Raw genomic sequence first — 18,462 nt, forward strand, 5'->3', positions numbered from 1 at the left:
GAGGATTTCCTGCATTTTTCTGTTTTACTTCAGATTTTCCGCATCTACAGCTTCTGCCTTTTACTAATTCTCTAACGCTGCAGAAACTGCACATTATTTCCATGACTACATTTTTAATTTCAGATTGATAGCATCCATAATGTTGTCTTGTCACAGTCTAAATAACAGGTACTCCAAGTTGACTGGCTGGTTCAGATCCAATCTTCATTTAATCCCTCAACAAATCCTGTTCAATGTGAAACATTTTGCTCAGACTTAAATCAAACTAGTGTCTTTGAGGATGGAAATATAGTTACATTGTGCATTGTTAAAGAGATTACAGGTGTTTCACCATCAGCAGTTGTTCAACTTACCAGTCTGTAGGCAATCCATCGGACTGAAGATACCTTATCCGCACAGAGGCTGAGAGATAAGGGGCGCAGATAGTCATACACATCTTTGGGGTTGTACAGTTCCAGCAGCAAAATAAGTTGTCTGAAATTAAGTTAAATTGTCAAAAACTACACCTGTAATGAAGAAACATAGCATGCAAACATAAAACACCGTATTGCATGCAAATTAAGTTTGCAAATCACAGGTAGTGTGTCTATGGATCAATTTGCCAGAGGAGGTAGATACAGCACTTTAGACACACTTGTCGACAGATACATGGATAGGAAAAGTTTAGCTTAGATAGGGCATCTTGTCCCGCTTGGGGAATTGGGCTGAAGGGTCAGTTTCTGTGCTGCATGCCTCTATGACTAAGTTTGTGGAGTGAGGGAGGAGGGAAGAGAGGAATAAGAAAACGTTATCAAAGAAATAAGATGACAATATAAGAGGAGAAAAATAAAAGACAGCAAGGGGACATATATATATATCTATCTATATATCTATCTATCTCTATCTATCTATCTATCTCTCTATCTATATCTATCTATATCTATATCTATCTCTCTATCTATATCTATCTCTCTCTCTCTCTCTATCTCTCTATCTACATACACACACAAATATATATATATATAAATACATAAATATATATATAAATATAGATATATACACACACACACAAAAAATATATAAATATATATATATATATATAAATATAAATATAAATAAATATATATTTTAAAAAGAGTGCAAGAAAATAAAAACACATTGTTTTGCATCACATTTCTCCATTGGGAAAAGCCAGTGTCTCTGGAAAGATTCTCACATTGACCAGGAGGCTATGCACACGTTAACTTGCCTTCTACCATAAGGAGCAGTTCACCCATCCGAGATGCATCTTTTAACCACAATAAAACATCTTAGAAAATCAGTAGCTTGAATTTTGATTTTTCATTAATTTTATATGATTCAATGCAGATTTTTAAAAGTAATTACTTCCAGAGTAATATACTTTGCAATTAGGGGAGAAGGTGATTCGGGGGTCGGATGGATTACAGGGAGGCTTTCAGTCTGGTGGGGCATTTGCCCATATCTGGATTGGAACTCTGCTCCAACTGTTCTAACATCAAATCAAGAAAAAGAACAGATAAATCTTACTTCTGAAATATCACAAGCACGAACTTGCACTCAGATCCTTAGCACATCCTCAAGGAAGTGTCTGCTCACCCACTTCAAATGATAGTCAAAATGTATTCCCTAGTTCATTTGACTGACCTTAAACTTTGAAGTCTATTATAACCCTCCTTGTTACTTACCAGAGCCTTTCATTATATGCTGTCAGCTGTGTTTGTAATGGAAACACCTAAATTTTCCCCCAACAACCCGTGTCAAATAGTTCAACAACTAGACAGCTACTGTATCGACTATATTCCCTTCAATATCATTTCATTTATCAAACAGGTTTGCTTTTTAAAAAGTTACACTGGACACCCCTGATTTACACAAAATGCTGGAGTAACTCAGCGAGTCAGGCAGCATCCCTGGAGAGAAGGAATAGGTGACAAAAGAAGGATCTCGACCTGAAACGTCACTCATTCCAACTCTCCAGGGATGCTGCCTGACCCGCTGAGTTACTCCAGCATTTTATGTCTACCATCGATTTAAACCAGCATCTGCAGTTCTTTCCTACACCCCTGATTTACATATGTAATTTAAATTGTATCATATACTAGACTAAGTGGGACCTGTTGGGTCTCTGTCACACTGGAGGCCTGGTTCCCCAACGCAATATTCCGCCACTCAACCATAGCCCCTAAATGCGCAGGCGTGACTCATTTCCCCTCATCCTCAGCACTCCCTTCCCCTCCTCTTCACCCTCCCTCTTCTTGTCCCCCCCCCCTCTCCTCCTTCCCTCCCCCCCTTTTCCCCTACCCCCAGTCACTCCCTCCCGCAATAACTCCTCTCCCCTCCCTACCCTCCTCCGATCACTCTATCATCCACTGCCCTCCTCTTCCTCTATTTCCCACACCCTACCTCCCCCTCCTCTCCACACTCCCTCACCTCCCCCTTTCCCCTCCCTCTCCCTGTGTCCTTCCTCACCTCCCCCACTTTCCCTCCCTACCCCCTCCTCTCCCTCAATCCCCCCAGTGTCCCTCCTCACCACCCCCCCATTTCCCCCCCTCTCCCTCCGTTCCCCCTCCTCTCCCTCTATTACCCCCATTCTCTCTCCTCACCATCCCAGGATCTCGAGGTTGCCGCTCATCTGACCGGAGGCCGCGGCAATCGAAGGCTGCGCCAACCGGAAGATATACCGGGAAGAGGCTGGCGCCGCCGGTGTCCGACAGCGGACGCGGCCAATCAATGCGCCGATTGTGCAGGAAGTGGATCTCGCCCGGTTTTTAAGATTTTTTAAAACCTTAATAACTTTTAAAATATACCACCAATCGGAACAAAATTTGTTGCACTTGGAGCACAGAAGAATGGTAAGGTGGGGAAAAATTGTAGCGCTATCATGTACCGTTTTTGCACAAATGCAAAAACAATGCAAACCAGAAGATAACAAGGTGAGAGTTTTAGTTATGTATGCATTGATTATGGACTCCAAAAGTTAGTGCTAGATTGGTGTAAGGATATTCAGGGGTTTAACTAATTCCATTTAACATCACCGACATCCTGAAACCAACTAAGGACCAAAATCAATCTCATCGGCCCGAATACACACACAACCTGGCAGTTCTAACATGTTTGAAGCTGGATAGTGATAGTGAACAACTCACCACCTATATTCCAAAACCTAACTACCAGGCAATCTGAAATGTTGGAAGACTCCAAAAACTTGGATCAGTGCAGCTCCAATTACATGCAAAAGTTTAGCACTATTCGAAATTGTTCGAATTTATATTCAAACATTTCACTGCACCTTCAGGTGTTTGTGACAAAAAAAAATTGACTGACTACACATATGTTCAAAATAAGTGCATTCATGCCGAGTGAAAAATACATCTAAGTTACTGAATGTTCAAATATTTGTTCGTAGAAACACATACTCGGAAAGATCAGCTCTGAAGCGCCAATTCCTGCTGTTATCTGTTACCATAAATTCTTGGAGCTGAGAAAGGTACTCCCTTCTTTTTTCTGTTTGAAGCAACTGTGGAACAAAACAAAAATAATTTGAAGACAAACAATTTGAAAGGAATAAGTATCCCGACAATAATAAACAATGGAATAAAAGCTACATTTCACTAGTGCAGATATTAAAATACTCAAGTTTTCAAAATTAGTTCTCAAAAATGAGTTCAATATTTAAAGTTTACAAATTCATCTATGACTTGAGGGGTACGAGATGGCACCCAAAACATGGCAACTCTTGTGTACTGACTCAATGTGGTCTGCTACCTTACACTATTGTACTTAGTATGATGGTGCCAAATGTATAGTAGGATTGTCACTGAATTGCATGCAAATAAATCACGGTACTTTGGTACACATGACAAGTGTCAAGAGAGTTTTATTGTCATATGTCCCAGATAGAATAATGAAATTCTTCAGTACCATTGTAAGGTAACATTCTTTAAGTGACATTGAACTATCTACTAATTCAAAATTGCTAGCAGTTATTAACTTAGTCTACTAACAATACTTAAATACTCAGTGAATATTTATTGGCGAGTGGATTACTTTTCCCCCCATACTGACTCAATACTAATGTGCAAGCATTTACAAGCTCAAGTGTAATAGTGGCGCAGTCCAGCTAGCCACAATTTAGGTTGGGGGGGAAGGCGTGGAAATCACAGCATTCTGATTTTCCCCCACACAGTTTATTTTGCTCCACACATTTTACATTCTCATTTTATGAAGGCTTTGATTCATGGCTGAGATGTCATTCCAGTAATATTAGGAATTCCCTGTAATTGGCCATCTGGCCATGTGTGGACTTGTCGCAGGTGAAGCGGCTGAAAAATGTTCATGTGCAATGTAAACAGGGGTTCAATATGTTCATACTTAATGTCCCCTTCTTTGAACCTGTACCCGAGGGAGTGGTGGTTCCCTTACATTAAAAATAACCAACTAAATGACATGGTAAAGAAAACTACAGCGGCACGATGGTAGAGTTGCTGTTGTACAGTCGGATACCCAGGTTCCATCCTGCCAATGGCTGCTGTCTGTATGGAGTTTGCATGTTCTCCTCGTGATCTACATGGGTTTTCTCCAGTTTCCTCCCACATGCCAAAGACGTACAGGTTTGTAGGCCAATTTGCTTGGTAAAATTGTACATTGTCCCGAGAGTACATAGGGTAGTGTTAGCATGCGGGGGTTGCTAGTTGGCATGGACACGGTGAGCTGAAGGACCTGTTTCAACACTGTATTTCTAAACTAAACTAAATAAACAAAGCTGGAAAATGCAATGAGTGTAGATGGCTGGCGTGGACTTGGTAGGCTTGTATCCTTGCTGCACAACTGATACAGATGGTCAAGGATCACTCAATTTAATTGGATCAATATGCAATCCTCATTAATCCACGATTTTTCTGTTAAATTGAAAATCTCAATTTAGTATTGAAATCTAGTGCCAGAGGATGAAGTAATTTTTTGATTCGATCCCTGCAGCCATATCGATCTCAGCCACACAAGAGATACTGAACCTACATTGCAGATATAGAAAGACAAATTATTGAAATCTTCTGCTACCCAGTCATTTCAGCTTCCCAGAGCATAAACAGATTAAAATTAATACAATTCAGAAATTACCTTTAAGAAGTCATATAAGTGTTTTAGGACTCCTATTCGTACTTCATCAAGACCTTTTAAAAAACCATTAAAAATGGGGACTAAATCTGCTGCAGTCAACTCGTCTCCCAGAATGACTGCCAACTCGTGAATGGAGAACGCAAGAGTCCGTCGAACTTTCCACTAAAAATGTAAAACAGACATACTTAAAGCAAGCATATAACGTACACAGTGCTAAACCTTAACATATAATTTTATCTCAGCCATTGTTTGCAATGCTGATTATCCTTTATCCAAAGTGTTGGAGTAACTCAGCGGGTCAGGCAGCATCCCTGGAAAACATGAATAGCTGACATTTCAGGTCGGGGCCCTACTCTAGAGAGGAGTCCAGACCCCAAACATCATCTATTCAAGTTCTCCAGAGATGCTGCTCGACCCGTTGTTACTCCAGCACATTGTCTTTTTTTGCAAACGAGCACCTTATCTTGCAGATCCTTATCTATATTCATTTTCAACCCTATTTCAGATGGATTTCCTTTCCTCAACCCTATTTCAGATAAATTGTACTTATCAGTTAGTGCTGGAGTTAGGAAGGAGTGAAGGCAATCCCAAAACAAGTGAAGCCAAGCTAAAGCAGGACTACTCCTGGACCCAGTAAACTTATTCTTCTCAAAGATGGCCATGTGTATCCACAATGCTAAACTTGATTTCACACAGGATAGTTAGTTTGTGTGTTTACCAAGTAAAGTTTTCAAATGCCTTTATGAAATGATCACAGACCTTCACTGGAAATTTGGGGCAGCACGGTGACGCAGTGGTAGAGTAGCTGCCTTACAGCACCAGAGACCTGGGTTCGATCCTGACTACTGGTGCTGTCTGCTTGGAGTTTGTACTTTCTCCCCGTGACCTTTGTGTGTTTACCCTGGGAGCTCCAGTTTCCGCCGACACTTCAAAGAAGTACAGGTTTGTAGGTTAATTGACTTGGAAAAATTGTAAACTGTCCCTCGTGTATGAAGGATAGCGTTTGTGTGCAGGGGTCACTGGTTGGCGCGGACTTGGTGGGCCAAAGGGTCTGTTTCCACACTATCTCTAAACTAAACTACCCGTAAAGCTGCTGCAAGAAAGAATTTCATTCTTCTGGTTCATGTGGTGTATATGCAAATAATCACCTTTGAACTAGAACATAGAACAGTACAGGAACAAGCCCTTTGACCTACAATGTTTGCACCAAACATGAAGCAAACTCTTATCTGTCTGCACATAATCCATATCCCCTCCATTCCGGGCTCATCCAAAAGCCTCATAAATGCCACTATCATCTGCCTCCACCACCATCATCCTCAGCAGTGCATTCCTGGCATCCATCACCCTGTGGCTTGCACATCTCCTTTTAACTTTGCCCCTCTCACTGTAAATCTTTGCCCTCTAGTCTTTGACATTTCCATCCTGGGAAAAAGTTCCCACCTTATTTATACCTCATAATTTTTATACTTTTATATGCTTCGAGCAGGTCTCCCCTCAACCTCCGGCCATAGACGAGGCTCTCAGGCCAGTTGAAAAGAAATAAGTGGAAAATTATTTCTATCAAGACAAATGCAAATTGTATATACATACAAAACTATTTATTTTCAAGATGACATTATTATACCTGCATATCGGAGGCCAATGTCTCGTATGTATTTTTCAGACAATGCCAGTTCTGCCTTCCTAAAGTGAACGCCACACCAGGGAGACTGTAGGCACAGTGCTTGGCAATCTCTGTATCAACAGTCTGGGCACGTGAAGGATCAGTCATTGAAAGGTATTGATCTAGCAATGCTTGTGGAACAACATCCTGGACACATTAAAAATAAAATAAAATGTTTTGAAAGAAAATCAGTGTTCTAGTTCTACAACAATAAAGTTAATGATTAAAGCTAAGACAAGTATTGTGAACATCCAGTTAATGCTTAGTTTGTCGTACACATTCAAGTGCTAAAATACAATTAATAGCATAAAAGGAGCATAATTTCATCAAAAGACCAAGATGGGAATGAAAAACAATGTTACATACTGCCCATTTCTGACCTCAGGCATTACATTCTGGCAAATGCTGTCCAGAAAAATAGGCTGGATGCTCCTGCATTCACTTCCACTTGGGCATTTGCAAAACACTTGGCAGGGTGTAATCACAGGGATCCATGCTGGTGCCTTAACTTTTTACAATTTATGGAATTGATTTGGATGACAGCAAAGGTATGGTTGCTAAATTTGTGGAACAGGCACAGATCTCTAGAAAATTATGAAGGGTACTTAAGGAAACGACAAAGTGATCAAGTTAAGTGAATGGGTAAAGTTCAGGGAATTGCCTAATAAAGTGCGGAAATTGCTTATTTTGACTTTTTTTTAAAATGATGAGAGAGCAAAATATTTGGAAGGCTAACAAGTTGTTTATGCTTAATTCTGGGAGAATTGGATTCAAATGTACGTGAAGCTTCAGTCATATGTGGGTTTGGTGTGATCACATTTGGAGTACTATATGCTTTTTCTTATTTAAAGAAATATGTTAAAATGTTGGAAACAAAGGTTTACAAAACTGGAACAAGCAAATTGCCTTTAGTCCAGACCCAAAATGTCACCGGGATGCTGCCTGACCAGCTGAGTTATTCAAATACTTTGTGTCTTTTTTTGTAAATCAGCATCTGACCTTTAAGGTTTGACAAGATGGGCATGCACATTCTGAAGCTTCGAAATGTGAAATATGCAAAATCCAGAGCGGGTTGGCAGGGTGAATATGGAGGTGGAAGTTTCCCCTCATGGGGTCCATTTTTAAATAATGGGTTGCCAATTTAAACCAAATATTCTCAGGGTCAGGAATTTATGGAACACTCTTTTGCAAAGGATTTTGCAAGCAGTCTCTGATTACTTTTAACTCAGCAGTAAATTGGTACCAAGGATCTAAACTGGAATTTAAAGAGCACTTTAAAAATTCCACCCTGTAAGCCTTTCACGTGAGGGCAACTGCAGTTATTTTGAAGTGGAAATCCCTCATCACTATAATCTTATTATGTTTACAACTCTGTGATTTGCCTGCTCCTACCAGTCTGAAAAAGGGTCCAGTCTCAGAATGTCACCTATCCATGTTCTCCACAGATGCTGCCTGACCAGCAGAGTTACTCCAGCACTGTCTTTTTTTGTAAACCAGCATTGAAACTCCTTGTTTCTACACACCTGTACCTCTATCCCCCAGTCTTTAGGAGGTTTGTAAAGCACAAAGCTTATTCCTAAATTTTGTTTTTAAACTACCATATGCACTAATTTGAAAAGCCTTCTAGGATAGCCTCCCTCATTACTGCAGTGAGGACTTCCTTAGTCAGTAGTGCACTGCCACCTCCTGTTAAATGCCGCCTTCCAACCAGTGCCATAGGATTTCCAATTACACATCATTGCAGTATACATTTATGGAAGGTCACCAGTCACAACCTTTGATTAGGACATTTAACCATAGTAAAACAGGCATCTACTGTGCCAGGTGAATGAAAATCAGTTAATGATGCAGAATATTCTTTAGCATTATTATTATTATTATTAATAATCTTTACCCACTAACATGAATTACCTGGATTTTAGATTTCTTATCGTCTTCAAAGCTGCTTTGCCTTCTACATGAACTATCTTGGATGAACTGAAGTCTGCCTTCCAGATTCTATTGAGGGAAGCAACAGAGTGAAACAAATCTGAGGTTTGGGCACATTCCAAAACGCTGAACATATGAACACAAAAGGGCAAGACTACATTCGAAACATCAAATCGTACAGCACAGGAATAGGCCTTCCGGCCCAACTTATCCACCATGACCATTGGGCACTCTTCCATATTATTCCTATCTCCAAGCACTTAATTAAAAATGATCCTCTAGCTGCTTAAATGCCTTCAGTGACCCAGCTTCAACCATTTTCTCAGGTAGTTCAATCCAAGTACTTTTCACTCTCTGCATGAATGTGGTCCCCCTTATGATACTCTGAATCTCTTCCTACGGGGAATATTTCCTACGGTCCACCCGATCTACACCCCTCATCATTTTATATACATAGCTCAGTCATATCCCCTCCTAACTGTCTCCTCTTCAGGGAGGACAGACATAGCTTCTCCATTCTCTCCTCACAACTGAACTGCTCCATTCCAGGCAAAATCAATAAAGGTATCGCCCCCCACATTTGTCTGGATTAAGCTCCATCTACCATTTTTCAGCCCATTTCACCAACATGTTGATTTCGCCCTGCAGTCCAAGACTTTCTTTGACACTTAACAATCCCGCCAATCTGTGTCATCTACAAACTTACTAATCTTGTCTCCCACATCCAAATCATTTGCATATATTATAATAGCAAAGGTCCCAGCATCGATTCTTGTGGTACACCACTTGTCACCAGCATCCAAATCACAAAAACAACCATCTATTTCCTACTGCCAGGACAATTTTTAATCCAGTTAACCATTTTACCCTGGATCCCAACTCTTTGCATCAGTCTCCCATGTGGGACCTTGACAAAGGCTTGACTAAAAGTCCACACAAATCAGATATACCATCATGCCCTCATCAATACTCTAAATGTGGCCTCACCAATGTCCCGTACAACTATAACACGACCTCCCAACTTCTACACTCAATAATCTGAAGACCAATGAGCCAAAATCCTTCTTGAGCATCCTATTTACTTGCGACACCACTTTCAATGAATTATGTATGTGTACTCCTAGATCCCTCTGCTCTACAATACTCCCCAGAGCCCTTCCATTCACTGTATAGGTCCTGCCCTGGTTTGACTTCTCAAAAATCAACACCTGGCACATCTCTGTATTAAAACCCCATTAACCATTCCTCAGCCCACTTGCTCAACTGACCAAATTCTGCACCAATTTTTGACAACCATCTTTGCTCAACCACTCACTTTAGTGTCACTCAAATTACAGAGATCTCTCATCTCTGGCCTCTGATGAAACATGAAATTAAACGCTTTAATTTTGCAAAAAGTCAGGTTTCAAGAACAAATTAAATACAAGCAATCAGTATACAAAATGGAAAATGCTTCAAAATCTAAATAAATTATATAAACAATGTTTACTTTATAATGAATTTGGGTATTCTAAAAAACGCAAGGAATCATGGGATTTGTCAAAGGTCACAAGCGATAAAAACTCTCGGTAGCCGTGCCGCGGCATGGACACAGACCTGCGCCTTATCTGCAGCCAGAACCAATCCCGGGTCTCCTGCGCCGCAATCGCTGCCCAATCTGCCAGAGACGTCGGGAGTGGCGCCCCCAGGCCCATAGCCAGCGCAGAGAAGCAGCTCATCCAGCTCAACTCTGCCTGTTAATGTACCAGCCCTGCCTGGACTTACGGGAACGACGGCCCAGGCTTACAGCCGGCACAGAGAAGCAGCGCTAAATCCAGCTCAACTCTGCCCGTCTTGCGGGGTTAACCAACAGCCCTTCCTGGACTAACGGGACACCAGCCCAGAGCCGTGGAGCTAGCGCTGCTTCTCCGTGCTGGCTGTAACCCTGGCCGCCGTTCCCGTAAGTCCAGGTAGGGCTGGTAGTTTATCAGGCAGAGTTGAGCTGGATTTAGCGCTGCTTCTCCACGCTGGCTGTGAGCCTGGGCCGTCATTCCCGTAAATCCAGGCAGGGCTGTAGGTTAATCGGGCAAGACAGGCAGAGTTGAGCTGGATTTAGCACTGCTTCACTGCGCTGGCTATGGGCCTGGGGGGCACCACCCCCGGACGAGGGGTGGGGGTGGCACTCGGTAGGGGATGGGAATGGTCCAGTGGTGGTTCGGCAACGATTGCGGCGCTGGAGACTCAGGATCGATCTGGCTGCAGATGAGGCGCAGGTCTATGTCCATGCTGCCGAGAGTGTTTTTCGCTTGTGACCTATGACCTGGGCATGCGCAGTAGGAATACTGAACTCGCTTATACACGACAATAAATGTAATATTTATATATTGTGTAACTTTAATTATAAGCAAGAACAGCAATTGAAAGATTGCCTTATTCTAAGAAAATTGAAATATGATTGTAAAGGTGTAATTTGCCAATTATTTAAAGACGTGGCAAGAACAGACCTGGACTCTAGTGTACAGGTTTGGTCTTGTTACCCAAAAATATTTACTTGCAATAAATAATTAAAAGGTTCGCCCCGAGGATAGCATGTCTGCCCTATATGCAAAGATTAGGTAGATTTCAGAGACTTAAACCTTTTACAGGGCTCAACAGGGTGAATGCAGGGAGGATGTTTCCCTGGTTGAGTCAATAACCACAGGTTACAATCTCTGAATAAAGCAATAAGCCATTTAGTAGAGACTATTAGAAACTTCAGAGGATAGCGAATCATTAGAATTTGCTATCCTGAAGGGTTAAGAAGCTCACACAATGAGATCATTCAAAACTACAATCAATAGATTTCTGGATATGAAGGGAATGAAGGGATATGGCAAGTGTGCTACAAATGGAGCTTCAGTGGAAGATTGGCCATTGATCTTGTTGAAGGAGAGAGACCAAACCAAATGTAGGGCCAAAAGCGAACAAGGACGACAGGCTACTTAATGCTTTTAGATCATCACTGGATGTTTAGAGAATCAGCCCAGTTTCATCTGCTTGCAGCTATTAATTGGCTGCCTACACTGTCCATTGAGTTGGTGCAGAGAAATTGTTTCTCCTTGCTTCAAGATGTTTAATTTGGGAAGGTGCTCAGAGAAGCAACAGCTGAAGTCCCTGACTACTGACTATCTGGATTTCAGGGACAGGTAGCTCTCGCAAACAAGAACTGCACTACTTGGCTACCTATTTGTCAGGGTGGTAATTTACAAATCCTCTTTCTTTCAGCACACCATTTAAGATTTTCATAAACCTTTCAGCACTCCGCAATCTCTTTTTCCATAACCTCACCGTCTCAAAGTAGGTAAACACGCGGTCATCTGTTACCATTGTAGAAAAGGGTGGTGCAATGTGTGATTGGTCGATATGCACTGTATCACTAACACAGTCTTCCTGAAAACACAGGGAAACAACCAACAATATTGATAAAACAATAACTTAGATAGTCAGAGCTATAGAGCATGGGAACATGCCCTTCTGCCCAACTTGCCCATGCCTACCAAGATACCACATCATCTATGCTATCGAGTCCAACCGCATTTGGCCCATATCCCTCTAAACCTTTCCTATCCATGTAACCGTCTAAATATATTTTAAATGTTGTTATACTTCCTGCCTCAACTACCTCCTCAGGCAGCTGGTTCATATACCTACCACCCTTTGTGTAAAAAAAAGCCCCTCAGATGCCTATGTGCAAAATAAAGGGTGTAAATACAGTCTTATGATATTTCATCTATACACAATGCATAGAAAATATATACATCAATAAATGAACACTTCCTAGGGGTTGTTCTCTTCCCATATTATTGTTATTATTAAAGCTGGAAGACAATGGAACAGACGAGTTTGATTTTTAAATGAAAATGATGGTCGCTACTGAACGAGTGATCAAATAATTGGCAGCCCCCCATGCATATCTAGCTTTGTCTGGTCTACTTTACTTTTTCCAATTTAATGCCACCCGACATGAACACATTACTTTTAGTGTACAGGCACCTTGCATTTTACGCACTTTTGGAATAACACTTTGTTTAATTACTGCTGAAGTTTAATTTCCACACCCCTATTTTCACAATAATGCATTTAGATTTAGGCCTGGCAAACTTGCACATCAGCTTTCAAAGTTCAGTATTGCTTAATAAAAATAAACCTCAAATGCTTTCCTGTTACATTTTATGCTGAAATATATCTGCTTCTGGGATATATATTTTTCCCAAATACGGAGCATAAACGTGTAATTTGCTTAGTTTTATGCTCCAATGTCTAGCATCATGCACTTACTTCAGGTAATGAATTGTACAGATGGAAGGGAAAGTTTTATAATGTTGTCAGATGTGATTTATCCTTATTTTAATTGTCAACCTAGTCACATCATTTGATTTGTTGTTTTCAAGCCCTTACTCCCCCCTCCCTCCTCCCCCCGTAAAACATGAGGTGCCTGTACTATAAAATCAGATCAATATACAGCCACAATTAATTAATAAACAATTAAGCTTTGATCAACCACTGGATTTTGCCAATGCAGTTGTTCATTTATTTAAAAGAATGTCAAAGTCCTAAACCCCGTGACGGCTCCCCTACCTCAACAATGGCTGAAATGTCAGCAGTTAAAGGCACATTGTCTTGCTCAACCCTTATAGGATCAACTGCAGCAGATTCCGTTTGCAACCTTGTTGGATTAAACAGTGACTCTACAGATGTTTCGTCCTCAAAGTCAAGATCCGAAGCTTGCATTGCAGCAGTTAAAATATCCACTTGTGCTGCAAGACAAAAATAAAGTAATTTTTGCACTTACTTTTGTGATCTTGCTGCTAATTTAAGGAAAGAAGTGTGTTATATTTTCAAGACAATCCTTGTATACATTTTACAATCGATAAGGTTGTTTAAAAAAATCAATGAACAATTTCAAACATTTTAATACCATTGGGTAAGTGTATTAAATATCATGGAACCCAATTAGAGACAGACTGGTTATTACTACATTGAATGACAGGATGTATTGAGGACAGAATGCTCTGTTCCCAGGAGAGAAAGAGAAAACAGAAAGAGAAAGACAATGTTCTCCAGCATGTTGTGAATCCCTTAAGTGTGCTACTTATGTGACCACTCTCAAAACTATACAAAGTATGATTCATAAACGACTACCACTACTATCCATTCCCAACCATTGCCACTCAGGGTTTTTAAATTTCGTTGTACATGGTTCATGTTACAATGACAATAAAGAAACTATTCTATTCTATTCAGGGTTATCTTTTTTTAGATTCAGATTCAGATTCAATTTTAATTGTCATTGTCAGTGTACAGTACAGAGACAACGAAATGCATTTAGCATCTCCCTGGAAGAGCGACATAGCAAATGATTTGAATAAATAATAATAAGTGTCCGGGGGGGGGGGGGGGGGTGGTGATTGGCAGTCACCGAGGTACGTTGTTGAGTATAGTGACAGCCGCCGGGAAGAAGCTGTTCCTCGACCTGCTGGTTCGGCAACGGAGAGACCTGTAGCGCCTCCCGGATGGTAGGAGGTTTTACTTTGTTCAAACTGGAATTGGAACTGGAATCTTGACATTCAATCCTCATCTTAACTTTGTTAACCATGTACATTATATAAGCATTAAACTTGTAATTCTAAAATCACTTACACACGCCTTTATTCACCTCTTGAATCAACTACTCCAACATAATTTAATGTGTAGCCCTCAAAGACTCAAGCCAGATCAAATCTCTTTTACACGTTTCCTTACTCTATGCAGAACTATGGATTCAACTATCCTCCATTTCCTTTCTGCTGTTTTGTTGTTCTAAATTAGTTTCCCCAATCAGAGATTAAAATCTTAATCTACCTTTGGTCATGTCCTACCCAATTTCTGCCCACCAGAGTCCATGTCCTATAAAACCCTTTTTCTTTCATCATCAGAGGAGGGGGGGGGGGGGGTGAGGGGGGAGCGGGAGGGGGGGGGGGGGGGGGGGGGGGGGGGGGGGGGGGGGGGGGGCGGAGGGGGGGGTGGGGGGGGGGGGGGGGAGGGGGGGGGGAGGGGGGGGGGGGGGGGGGGGGGGGGGGGGGGGGGGGGGGGGGGGGGGGGGGGGGGGGGGCGGAGGGGGGGGGGGGAGGGGGGGGGGGGAGGGGGGGGGGAGCGGGGGGGGGGGGGGGGGGGGGGGGGGGGGGGGGGCGGAGGGGGAGGGGGGGGGGAGGGGGGGGGGGGGGAGAGGGGGAGGGGGGGGGAGGGGGGGGGGGGGGGGGGGGGGGAGGGGAGCGGAGGGGGGGAGGGGGAGGGGGAGGGGGGGAGGGGGGGAGAGAGGGGGGGAGGGGGAGCGCAGGGGGGGGGAGGGGGGGGGGGGGGGGGGGGGGGGAGGGGGGGGGGGGGGGGGGGTGAGGGGGGGGGGAGGGGGGGGGCGGAGGGGGGGAGTATAAAAGATAATTTCAAGATGAAATGCTTCCCTAATTCCTATACAATAAAGTCCACTGCACACTTTTCTCATTTCTGTACAAGATTGTGACCATTTTGACCTGCACACTTCAATAGCTTTTGCTTTTGAGCAACTGGCACATACGTGTCATTTGCTCATAATCCTGGATTTATGCCTCCTCCTTTACTGTATTGCCCCATTAAAATGGGAAAGCTATTCCCAATTTACTTCAGAATATCCTCTCATTTAAATATCCAAAGCCTAGAACCTTCTCAATGTAAAGGCATACAAGTTTGCCCAGTTCAACTCAATCCTACACAAAGAATCATGGACATAGAACAATACAGCATGGAAACAGGCTTTTAGGCCAACGCATCCATGCCCACTTTCAAAAGCAAGAAGGACTAAACAAGTTATTCCCACTGGCCTATTCTTGGCCCAGATCAACACAGAGATTTGCTCAAAATTGAGCATCCCTACTCCCGTCTTATTTGGACCCCGCAGATGGCAAAATTCTTTCTCGCTTTCATTCTTAAATCTAAAACCTTTTCTTAGTCTTTTGCTCACTGCTTGACTTTCATGACATCAATTTGCAACCATAAGTGCACAGGGATTTCTGTTGAAATTAAACTGCCAACTCTTTGGCAAGTTATGTTATCATAAACTTTGTTTCAATATAGAACATACAGTTCAAATCGTTCTTCATCTGCTTTTGAATGCTCGTATCAGACGTAATTCAATAAATACAGAAGAGGAATACTCTGCACAGTTTGCAGGGCAGGTTATTAAGTTGATTCAAATCTTAATTTCCAGATGGGAAAAGAACAGTAGCATTGTTCAAAAATGAAGGGACTGCAAGAAAAAGATGGGCTAAGTAGCTTTTGTCTTTGCTGATTCATTATATAATTCTCTGGATCCTGCCCATCTTAGGTTCCATCACTCAAATAATGATAAATACATTTGTACCTTTGATGTCTGGGTCATCTATGTGTGGTTCCAGGTTTTCCAACATTTCTTCCAGTTCTTTTCTGGTAGCTGTGCTAAAGCTTGGACAACCAAATGATGCTTCTGTCTGTGTTGAATCTTTTCTTTCTTGCTTATCTGAACATTGGAGTGGCTCCAGTTCCAAATCAAGATCTATTGTCGGGATAGGAGTCCTCCAATAATGGAACGAGTTGTACATGTCCACTAGAGCATCATTCTTTTCTGAACTGGACCAAGATTCTTGTGTAGATTGCGCTGAATGTGTGCAGTGTAAATTTGGCAAACAACTTTCATTGAAAACTGTGTTTGCTTCAGTTGATTGAGATTTAGTGCATATATAGGAATCAGAGTGCGACTGCAATGATGCTGTCTGATGCTGATCTTGATGGAGATCACTTCTCCATTCATTGTCACCCTTCAGTTCACCTTTCGGAGAGAGTTCAGGATCTCCATTTAATGACTCCACAGTGCCACAGCCTGGAATTTGTTCCGTGGCTTCACCTGCAACTTTTTCTGGTTCTGCTGCACATTTTGAACTAAGATGAACAAACAAGAATATTACAAATAATAATTAATAACAAAGTTAAATATGCTGCAGTTAGTTCACTGCTTAAACCTTTCCTGATAAAGTAACATAGCACATCCCCAAAATCTTAACCTTTCAGGATATAACTCTTGAGTAGCATTAATAATTAAAATGTTACTCACTGGACAAAGAGGCTTTGTACATTTCAAATATCACTTGAATTATGAAAGTTGAGACGATATCAAATAATGAGACATTTGCAAACAATTTGATGCCTAATATCAATATCAACGAGGAACACCAATCAATAGCATTGAAATAAATCCCAAGATAGACGCACTATAATAAATAACATTAGATTAGAACATCAGCATATTGACTCGATAAAGCAGGAAATGCAAACTCAAATCACGTGTGCTCAGTTTAGTTTAGTTCAGAGAAGCAGCATGGAAACAGGCCCTTCTGCCCACCGAGTTCACGCCAACCAGTGATCACCCATATTCTACACACTGGGGGCAATTTCCAAAGCCAAGTAACCTGCACGTCTTTGTAATGAGGGAGGAAACTGGACCACCTGGAGAAAACCCAGTCGGTCACAGGGAGAATGTACAAACTCCATAGACAGCACCCACAATCAGGATCTCTTGCACTGTAGGGAGGCAGCTCTACTGCTGCTCCACTGTGCTGCTCTTTTGGCGAGTTGGATTATTATTAAACTGCATTGGTTCATTTAGGTTTTTGAAATGACCCTCAAATTGATCTAGGCGGCCACTCAGAGGTACAGGAAACCCAGTGATGGTTACTCTTATCAAGAACATAGTTGGTACATTGAGCCATTTATTACGCAACACACCTGTCATTCTTTTCAGTTGCTTCACTCTTCAGTACATTCGTGGAAGAAGGCACATCTTCCTCTTTGAAGTAATGACCAGCAGCAGAAGAGTTTGCAAAGGTTGAGATAAAAGGGCCCAACGACTGGAAGGCAGCTTGACGAACCTGTGAGTATCAGAGCACAAAATAAATTAACACCAATACATTCCCACAAGATGTAGACTTGAGATAGAGTGCTGAAACAGGCCCTTTTTAGCCCACTGAGTCCGCATTGACCAGTGATCACCCTGTCCACTAGCACCATTCTACACACTGGGGCCAATTTCAACCAAAGCTACAAACCTGCACGCCTTTGGAATGTGGGAGGAAACCGGAGCACCTGGAGAAAACCCACACGAGGGTCGAACCCGGGTCTCTGGAGCGGTAAGGCAACAACTCTACCGCTGTACTACTGTGCTGCCCGCAAACAATTAGTACTTCCCTACAATAAGGCCAGCGATATTATGAAGGCCAGAAGAATTTTCAATACCAACTTTTACAGTGAGAAATATTCATTTGAAAAAAAAGTCACACGGTACAGAAACAGCCCTTCGTCCCAAATTGCCCATGCGGCCCACCAAGATCCTCATCTAAGCTAGCCCCATTTGCACAGTTTGACACGTATCCCCTCAATCTTTCCCAATCCATGTACCTGTCCAATCGTTTTTTAAATGCTGCTACAGTACCTGGCTCAACTACCTCCTCTGGCAGCTCATTCCATACACCCACCAACCTCAGTGAGGTTATCCTTGGGAAACTCTCAATTTACTGATGTAACATTATTTCAGTTGCATTGAGAAGGGTTGCACAAAGGGGACATCAAGCAGCAATTCTTCAAAACAGATGTAATATGTGGCAGTTTTGGCTTGTGGGAATTTAGAAGGAATGCATCTAATCATATGAACATTCTTTCAGAAGACGGTTGAAATCCCAAAATACTGTTCA

At 42.1% G+C, this 18,462-nt stretch overlaps 1 protein-coding gene across 3 annotated transcripts in view; it reads right to left on the reverse strand.

Annotated features, from left to right (window-relative positions):
• LOC129696240 (serine/threonine-protein phosphatase 4 regulatory subunit 1-like) overlaps positions 1 to 18,462 on the reverse strand; it is a 60,134-nt gene that overhangs the window by 10,943 nt on the left and 30,729 nt on the right. For all 3 annotated transcript variants that reach the window (XM_055633944.1, XM_055633945.1, XM_055633946.1), the window contains 9 exons: positions 17,501 to 17,643; positions 16,104 to 16,657; positions 13,310 to 13,488; positions 12,020 to 12,121; positions 8,696 to 8,782; positions 6,746 to 6,931; positions 5,119 to 5,280; positions 3,417 to 3,517; positions 354 to 474 (listed from right to left, as the gene is read on the reverse strand). In XM_055633944.1, the coding sequence (XP_055489919.1) occupies positions 354 to 474; positions 3,417 to 3,517; positions 5,119 to 5,280; positions 6,746 to 6,931; positions 8,696 to 8,782; positions 12,020 to 12,121; positions 13,310 to 13,488; positions 16,104 to 16,657; positions 17,501 to 17,643 (1,635 nt within the window). The remainder of the gene's footprint in view (positions 1 to 353; positions 475 to 3,416; positions 3,518 to 5,118; positions 5,281 to 6,745; positions 6,932 to 8,695; positions 8,783 to 12,019; positions 12,122 to 13,309; positions 13,489 to 16,103; positions 16,658 to 17,500; positions 17,644 to 18,462) is intronic.

Source organism: Leucoraja erinacea, chromosome 4 (assembly GCF_028641065.1).
Source record: "Leucoraja erinacea ecotype New England chromosome 4, Leri_hhj_1, whole genome shotgun sequence".
Classification (NCBI taxonomy): domain Eukaryota; kingdom Metazoa; phylum Chordata; class Chondrichthyes; order Rajiformes; family Rajidae; genus Leucoraja; species Leucoraja erinaceus.